This window comes from Photinus pyralis, unplaced genomic scaffold (assembly GCF_008802855.1).
Source record: "Photinus pyralis isolate 1611_PpyrPB1 unplaced genomic scaffold, Ppyr1.3 Ppyr1.4_LG8, whole genome shotgun sequence".
NCBI classification, from domain to species: domain Eukaryota; kingdom Metazoa; phylum Arthropoda; class Insecta; order Coleoptera; family Lampyridae; genus Photinus; species Photinus pyralis.
Window position 1 is genome coordinate 29,243,703 of NW_022170819.1, and position 8,990 is coordinate 29,252,692.

Here is an 8,990-nt window from a genome sequence, read left to right on the forward strand (position 1 = left end):
AGACAGTCGCAGGCTGGGCCACTTTTAAAAAGTAGAATAATTTAGCTGTGTTATCATTCATCTTTATCATCATATCATATTTATTATTTGTCACAAAATACATTCCATATATATAAGATAAGAACCGAACGTACGTAACAAAGTGTCATGTGTAAATATAAATATTTTACATAAATTATAATGTTAAGCTTTAAGCACGATACAATAAACAATAAAATCATCTTTCCAGATATTCGTTCAAGTGGTATATGAAAAACATCCCATTTTGTAAAATAGTTTACAACTATTGTCTTTAACTTTCTTTTTGGGTTAGTGTAACATAATAATCAGGAGTATTTGGAGCTTGAGAACTTGACTTGCACGGATACGGTTAAGGGACGTATTTTCCAATTAATTTTGGAAGACGCTATTATGGTCACTTTCTCCGTCCGACCATCCGTCTGAGGCCTGCACTGAAAGCTCTCACGCTCAAACCGTTTGAGATATAGAGATTAATATAGAATAATATAGTTACATAATAGTTATTTATGCATCAAGGACATTAAGGCGATATTTATGCCGAGGGCGACAGAGCCCGAGGGCCTCCGGCCCGAGGGATTCTAAGTCGCCCGAGGGTTAAATATTGAGTAATGCCTGAGGTGCATACAACATTTTATTTTTCATCATTCCAAAGAATGCATTTCTAATATACAAATATCATGAATCATGATTATTGTTTGCCCAACATTAAGTGCTCCATACGAATCAAGTTGCATCTTTTTTATGACATAATATAACTCCGTCAATCAATTTGACAGGCCTGTGGCGAGCGTGTGCTGTCATTGGCCGGTACGTTTCGCCAATGCGATGGGCGCTAGGGCTCACTACGGAACAAGCCGGCACACGCTCGCCACACTGCGAAACGTACCGGCCAATGACAGCACACGCTCGCCACAAGGCCGTTTGAGGGCATAATGAGATGACAATCCATTATGCTCTCTCATTATGCCCTTGGGCGTAATAGACTGCTTCATATATCACATATGACAGATATAATTGACATATAATAGGCAAATGAAAAATAATAGCTATTTATATATCAAGTACATAAACTGGGTCTTTATGGACGAGTCGTTTATTCAGCCGAGCGAGTTTACTAGTGAGGCGTAAATAGAGATGGCGAGTCCATTAAGACGGTTTATGTACGCGATATAATACAAAGCTTTATGTACGATTGCAACAATACCCTTTAAAGAAGAAAATTTAATAATCGACATAAAATGTTTGTAGTTGTGCAAAAATGGAAGAAATATCGTAAATTGCATCCGCAGCGAAGGAAACTCTTCTTCCCTGCAAACCGAGAACGGTATATGAAGAAGCTTACAATGGATACAAGAAATCGTGCGTAAAGAAAAATGTAAAAAAAAACCATTGAAGATACAATTCTGGCTTACTTTACTACCGATCTCGCGTCGTATAAAGCATCAAGCTTATGGATTCCTTGCTACGCACTACGATTCATTTGAACGAAGGAGTAGATATTAGCAAGTTTCCCAGTGTTATTCCATTTCTTAAATTGAAGGAGAAGGATATACGCCAAAAAAATCGCTGATTCTAACGGATGAAAATGTGGATTCCTTTTTATTAAGCGCTCAGGATGAACACCATTTGCTAAATAAGGTATGTCCGTATTTTTAGAGGCAAATTTTTGAAGATATCTTTAAAGGTAATTCTTATCTTTGGAGTGGCGGGTGCCTGTAGACGTCAGGAATTGGTTTTTTTGCAGACGACCAATGTTGAAGATCAGGAAAAACATTTTCTAGTCAAGATCATCGATACGAAAACCAAAAAAGATAGATCGTTGGTCATATTACTAGGAAAACACAATTTACTGCACATAATTAGAAAATACATAGCCATTCGTCCTAAAGTAAGGTCACACAACAGATTTTTATCAATTATCAGAATGGAAAGTGCACGGTTCAACCTGTAGGGGTTCAATAAGTTGGTGGTGTTCCCAGTGTGGTGGCCAAATTCTTGAATTTAACAAATGCTTCTTCCTACACGGACCATTCTTTTCGAAGAACTTCTGCAAGTCTTCTGGCAAATGCAGATGGAAGTATGACTGACATCATGCGCCATGGAGGATGGCTAGTGTCGCGGAAAGCTACGTCGAAGAGTCGGGCAAGTGAGAATCAACCTTTGAGGATTAATTTTGTAGTTTATTTTGCACACATCTACGGTGTAGAATAAATGTTTATCTTTATCTTTCATCATCAAGTGAAATGTAATTTAGATGATAAGCACAGATCCTGCTCATGTCTTATCTTCAGTTCGCGAGCTATTTTTTCCAATGTAACTTCTGTAAACCTTATTTTACGATTGAGGTAGTTAAGCGATTGGAAGGAATAACAAAAAGTGCACGACCTGTAACTACACCTTGAGATTATACAGGTAATTAAAAAATAAACCATTCGGCGAAACACGTACTGTGATTAGTTTGTTAAAGTAACTTCCAATAATTTTTTCGTCTCGGTAGGTAGGTAGTAGGTACCTATTTAGTTTTTAGCAGAAGAAATAGTAATCGCCTGAAGATGAAGAAATTACTACTCCTTTTTTTTACGATTACCGTATTGGGAATGGTTTATTACGTCCACCTTCCGCAATCCTCCGAGTCCAAGATTTCACCTCTTGCATGTTACGTCGCAGACGGCAACAGATTGCCCGACCTATTCGAAATGCAAACGCCACCAGAAAATTCGATATACTTCATCGAAACGTCGTGCAAGTCGTTTACAGAGGGCGCAGTTTCGATCAACCCAAGACAGGCATGCGCTGTCGAATCCGCTGCCCTAATCAACCCCGACTATCAAACCTACCTAATGTACACGTCGCCTGGGTTAATTAAGGACGAAACCACACTATCCGGGAAGCTTTTACATACACTAACCAACATAAAAAATGTCAACCTGTTGTGGTTGAATTTTCCACGCCTGCTCAAGGGCACATTTGTTGAAGAATTGTACACGAGTGGCAAGATCCAGTCTTCAAAGTTTCCCGTTAACACCGCAAGCAACATCGCCAGACTTGTGCTTCTGTTGAAGTTTGGCGGAATCTACCTAGACCTAGATTTTGTGATAATTAGGCCATTTGATGACTTGGCGTCCAATTTTGCGGTTGCTGAATCTGTGAGCGCCGTTAACAATGCAGTCTTAAGAAGCAGCCTCACCGGCAGTGGGCAAGCGTTTATTAGGACATGCTTGGAAGAATTGCAAGCTCATTTTTCTGGCAACGCGTGGGGGAAAAATGGACCCGCCGTAGTTACCAAGTGAGTTAAGTGTTTGATATTTTCAAAATACCTACTATAAACAATTTTAGGGTTTTGAAGAAAATGTGCAACGTGAATATGATTCAAGAAATGTACCAGAAGAATTGCTCCGGATTCATCGTTTACCCAAGTGATTACTTTTACCCAATTTATTATAAAAACTGGAAGTTCTACTTTGAAAGCGGCCACGAAAAGGATTTATACTACGTTTTAGAGCAAAGTCATGGAATACACCTGTGGAATAAGTTCAGTAAAAACGCACGTTCTGATTCTGAGGAATCCATTTACAGAGTTATTGCTAAAAGTCACTGTCCACAAGTGTATTCTATAGCGAGCGAATATTTTTGAAGCATTGCAAATCAATATTATACTTTATTTTACAGCAGATGTTAAATTGACATTTTAATAGGCTTGAATGAGTAGGCTCAGTCTTACTTTGGCGGTGTGAGGTTAAAGTGATCGCAAGCGTAGCTAAAGTGAAACAAATGACTTAATGGCATCTGCCATTCTTAATAAAAATGGGACGCTGAGCATGAAATAGAATGAAGTTCAGCACAGAAAACAATACTGTACTGGAAACGACGTAAGAGCCCAACCTTACTATTTTTTACGTCTAAATTGTTGAATCTGTCGAAAAGTAAAAAGATATTTTCGTGAGCTCTCTTAATAAATCGCATTACGTGCATTTTTAAATTAAATGTAGTTTATTGGGTGTGTTAATATGGCGATAGTGCTCATAATAATCGAGACTTCTACTAATAATATTAGTTACAATACCTTTATTCGCCAAATAAGTGAGTAGTACCTAATTCTATGCTATCCTAATAAAGTGCATGATTAGATACGTACTAATACCCATTAAATCTAATATTGGGGCATTTTGGATACTCATAGATAAATATTCTCATACGTCTTATCTTAAAAATGGTAAATTGCAATGTATGCAAATCTAAGCTAGGAAGGTATGATGTGGTCTCCATTGCGCCGGAACGTCCAATAATACGTTTCACATCGGTAGAAACGCTCCAAAGAATGAAAAGTGATAAAAGTGTTACTACTTGGTTATGTGATAGCTGCAACGACGTCGTCGAAAAGCCCAACAACACTAGCACTGAGACTATAGTCGATCAAAAACTGGATTTCTCAATCGGCATGCATATCGAAATGAAAAGTTCTATAGTTAATTTTTCAACAAAACAAAGCTTGAAGAAGTAATCGCTGAAAACGCTGAACATAGAAATCGAATAACACATCTTGAGAAGGAAGTCCAAAATTTAAGAAACGAACTGTTCTAAAGTTCGCCTCAATCCTAATTATCAGTGACCAAATACCAAAAGAACGACGTGAAGAGTTAGAATTGCGCAAAAACCAGGGGAAAATTAACCTTACTATTTATGTGCGTGGTCAGCCCAAAATTGTAGTCAATCAAAAAAACTAATTAACTTCCCCTCCTCAAACTATACCAAACTGAAGATGTGCTTTACAAATACTCGTTCCTTGTGTAAAAATGTTGACCACCTAAAAGTAATTATGAATGATTGATATACTGTTACTATGTGAAACCTGGCTTGATTCAGAAAATAGTTATCCTCATTTAGTGTCTGATACTCATTAACTCTTCAGAATGGATCGGGAAACACATGGAAGAGGTGTAGCTATAATTGTAGATAATATTGAAGCCAAAATCCTATGTTTGTTCGTGTTTTTGAAACCGCAAAAAAGATAACCTTTTACAAGAAAGGAAGGAACCAAGACCGGCTGTAGACTTATTTTTTAGCTTATTCGACCCTCCAATAATTTATTTTGTTCTAATTTATAAAAACAATAAGGGACCTAGATTTGACCTCTGGGGTACTCCTGAGGTCGCAGTAAACGTTTTCAAGTTGAAACCTCCATATGAGACAAACAGCTATCGATTGCGAAGATACAAGTCCATCACAGTAGCGGCTGAGACATCTCTTAACGCGTCTAGTTTTGACAATAATATGTAATGGTCGAAAGCCTTGTGAATATGGGCTAAACGAATAAACGAAGATAGCAGGTTTTTAAGGTATTTAAAATCTTATTAGCGAAATCGAACAGGACTGTTTCTCACAAGAATAGCTAAATTCCTTTTTTGAAAATTGTGGAAGCTGAGATTTTACTAAAAAAACAAAAACATTGTGTATAGTGAATTCATCCTACAATGATCGCCACTGGTAAATGGAATAAATGATTCAGGAACTACATAATGGCACGATTGTTGGAGATGGGGACAAGCTCATCCTTGGTATTGTATGTAACCTGTTGCTGGACTTCTCGTTACAGTCCCACTATTTTCAAAAACTTAAACCTTAAAACAGTGAGGGTGGAGAAAGGGGCCCGAGAATTAAATTAGACTCCCAACACAAAAGTTATATTGTATAACTATTAATCTGTATGAGCGTAAAAGTGACCATATATGGTCCTAAATAATTGATTAAGTAATTACTACTTGTAGTATATAATCACCGGAAATGTAGTCAACCGAAGCGTAACAATTCTAGACGATATTATTAACAATTTGTTAATCGGACACAAATATATGCAGCCAACTACGGTAATTAATGCAAACTTCCCATGGCCATTTTTTATAGTTAGATCGACGCCTTTTCTAGGATTATTCAGATTTCTTTTCACTTTTGTATTTACTTTCCTAAAGTAGAATCCAATAAACGACAAAACGTCAAATGGTAAATAATTAATATGAAACCTTGAAGCCGCTGCATTACTTGTATTTAACACCAACTATTTTTAAATAATAAATTTGTTCATTATATAACGCCAACACGGTCTGAGATCACAATGTGTGATTTACAATTCTACTTTATATGGTCTTATTAGCAAAGGTGTTTTTGTCTCAAATTGTCATAATTTTCTTATGTAACGTTGTGCCTAACGCTGCGTGTATGAATATTAATTTTTGAGATGGGGAGAAGCGTAGCCGAGGGCTACATGACCTCTCGTGATCAGAAAAATAGTTTACTTTTGCAATATTGAAGGAGTGCCAACTTCCTTTTAAATACAAAAATTTGCGTCTTAGATCGTCGAGGACAGCATCTGTTCGTTTATTACACAAAATTTCACGATTAATGCCCCAAATACTAAGTCTGTTCGGGATTACTTGTATAAAACCCCCTAAAAATAATCGCATGTCACCTATAATGGAATTGTACATCCTCCACCTAATGAAACAGGTTTGCGTAGCACCTACTTTGACTTTACAATTGATTGCATAATTTACACGATTAGTCACGCAGTCTTAAAAAATAAGACAAACATTGCAAAAAAATGTAACTGATCAAAACCGCCCCCGGTTTTCTTGTACTTGTTTTATCCAAAGCGTGGGAATTTAAGAATATTTTATTGCTTCGAATCACGCCTGTATCATCATTTTCTTGCAATCCTCAAAAATGGACATGGAAGCCTTGAACTTTTCAATTTTTCCATTTGACAAGACTTTGGGGCGACCAAAAATTAGAAATTCATCTCACAGACAAGAACGCCCACCTCGCTAAATCAGTGTTTCAATGTCATGTACCAATAAAGCATATTTTTAAATATACCTACCCTAATTGAATTAGATTAATTTGACTTGGTGAATTACGTGACCAATGTCGAGATGCCTATTTTCAAAAATATCACGCGTTTAATTTCCGAAGTTTCTAAATGTTTATAGTTTGTTTAGTTCAGCAACCTTGCATTCATCACGTAATTTTCTTCAATCGCAAATTAATTTAAAACAGAAGCGATTACTTAGCAAGGTTGATTTATATAAATGTTATACAATCAGACTTTCGACGAAAAAATTGGGCCAGTAAATGGCACTTACGGTCCATGCAGTGGTTTCAATTAATTATAAGTTATGATTATCAAAATTGCAAAAAAAACCATACCTAGAATTGTGTACCAAAAAAAACTTTGGGCACCGCCACTAATAAACAAATATAGCACCGTGTTATCACTAGCAGGTTTATGGCACTCCGGCTTCTTGCCGACTAAAGGTGGGCATAACCAGGACAATCGGGTTGACCATAAACACCTCCATCAGAAGCTCTAGCCCCTCTTTTCTAAATTGCAAAAGTGACGTCACAATGGTCGCGTTTCTGACCATGTGTCGTGTTTCTGAATTGTGTAGGACAGGACACCTACGTCGTACTTCTAAATGCACTTTCGAGATACGACGTTACGATAAAATGAGATCATCGCCTTGTACAATTTTAAGAAGCGCTTCATCCCTCTATCAACCTATGGGAAAATTCGCTAATTTACTGTATTATTCCATTAATCAAAGAGCAGCAACACCATGAAAGTACCCTTAATTTTGCTTTGCGCCCAAAATCATTTTACTTTTTCACTACCACAGGAGAGAAGAACTTAAAAGGTATCCATATACACGAGTGGCATACCAAATCAGACTTCGTAAGACAATACTTCTTTAACCTTGTTCCGAATGCAGATTGCAGAGACAAATTAATGGGTCAGTGGTTTCATGGACACATCTTATTTTCGCAAAAAAGAAGAGTAAAAACCATCTTGGTCGTTCCCATTCCACGTATTTATACATTGTTAATGAGAGTTTTAGGAACAACCGCGCCTCTGCCCATAATTAGTGGTATTGTACATCAGCTGTGCAGTTGTACACGAATTGGCCTATAATAATGCAGTTAAGGACGCCTACATATTTTCAGACCATATCTATATATGGCTTCATAAAATCCGATCGACTTTCAATAAGCGAAACAAAAAAGGAATAAAGGCAATTAAAAATTAATCGTTACCTCATAATTTTTGTTTACACGTTTTATAAATTTGTTAAATTTTTTTGTCGCTGAAAGTGCAAGGATAAATTGATCTTTAATATCTGAAGGACATTCTCATATACAGTACTCTATTTAGTATTTATGGGGCAATTTATATAAAATGGTCCACGCTCATGTCCAAAAATAGCTTCACGTAATTTTTAAATTTGATTTTACAATTGATTATACGTTAGTTCTAAAACGCAGGTAGCTATTTATAATAAATGATGTTAGTGGCTGCCTGTATATTTCATCGTGGAGTTTCTCAAGGGTCTGTTTCAGGTCCCATCTTCTTTTTCAGTTTACATTGCAAATATATTATTGATCTTTTCACTCAAATCATTTACTGGAGTTGAAGATTAAGTGTAGGTATAATAAGTAAGGTATATCTACACAACAAGAAAGCTTTATTCAAATAATTTATCGAAAAATTCTTTTGAACTTCTACCCTTCTTTACCAACGCTTGTAACCGAACTGTTGGATTCAGATTTGGCTCATCTTAATACAATTATTCAACTGCAAATTCGGATGAGCCAAATTTTGTAAATAAAACTTGGTTAGAGGCAAAACTACAGTCTTTGCTAAATTTGTTCGTAGTTTGTCCACTGTGTCTCTTAACGACTTAACATAATCGAAGTCGTGTAATTTTTTCACTTCTGTCATCTATCCAGGCATTCAGATATTATTCATTTTTCGGCTGTTCTAAGACAAGACGATTTTTTATGAGTTTTAGAGCCAAAACTACAAGTTTAGTGTATTGTTTGTTTTTTCGCCCACTGAGCAAAGTAGCATAATTTGTCTTAATACTCTACAGGTTATAATCTGTGACAAATTTGCATTTTTCAATCGATCTAAATCAATT

General features: G+C 36.4%; 2 protein-coding genes across 5 annotated transcripts in view; one reads left to right on the forward strand and one right to left on the reverse strand.

Annotated features, from left to right (window-relative positions):
• LOC116178096 (titin-like) overlaps window positions 1-7,353 on the reverse strand; it is a 37,735-nt gene extending 30,382 nt beyond the window's left edge. For 2 of the 3 annotated variants that reach the window (XM_031497417.1, XM_031497416.1), the window contains exon 1: window positions 7,222-7,352. The gene's annotated coding sequence lies outside the window, so the exon portion shown is untranslated. Of the gene's footprint in view, window positions 1-7,221 lie in introns of all 3 variants that reach the window. The other variant, XM_031497418.1, reaches the window with a different exon arrangement.
• On the forward strand, window positions 1,253-3,961 carry LOC116178097 (lactosylceramide 4-alpha-galactosyltransferase-like). 2 transcript variants are annotated; one of them, XM_031497420.1, is made up of 4 exons: window positions 1,253-1,659; window positions 1,706-1,909; window positions 1,973-3,307; window positions 3,358-3,961. In XM_031497420.1, the coding sequence occupies exons 3-4, from the start codon at window positions 2,574-2,576 to the stop codon at window positions 3,653-3,655; spliced, it is 1,032 nt and encodes a 343-aa protein (XP_031353280.1). In that variant the 5' UTR covers window positions 1,253-1,659; window positions 1,706-1,909; window positions 1,973-2,573; the 3' UTR covers window positions 3,656-3,961. The 2 variants fall into 2 exon arrangements, with proteins under 2 accessions (XP_031353280.1, XP_031353279.1); XM_031497419.1 differs by having other exon boundaries at window positions 1,706-3,307.
• Window positions 7,354-8,990: the final 1,637 nt, after the last annotated feature.

Bases quoted from the DNA above. Each gene is read 5' to 3' on its own strand.
- LOC116178097 (XM_031497419.1), top strand. From the start codon at position 2,574: ATGAAGAAATTACTACTCCTTTTTTTTACGATTACCGTATTGGGAATG. The intron at 3,308-3,357 runs GTGAGTTAAGTG...AAACAATTTTAG, and splicing joins GGACCCGCCGTAGTTACCAA to GGTTTTGAAGAAAATGTGCA.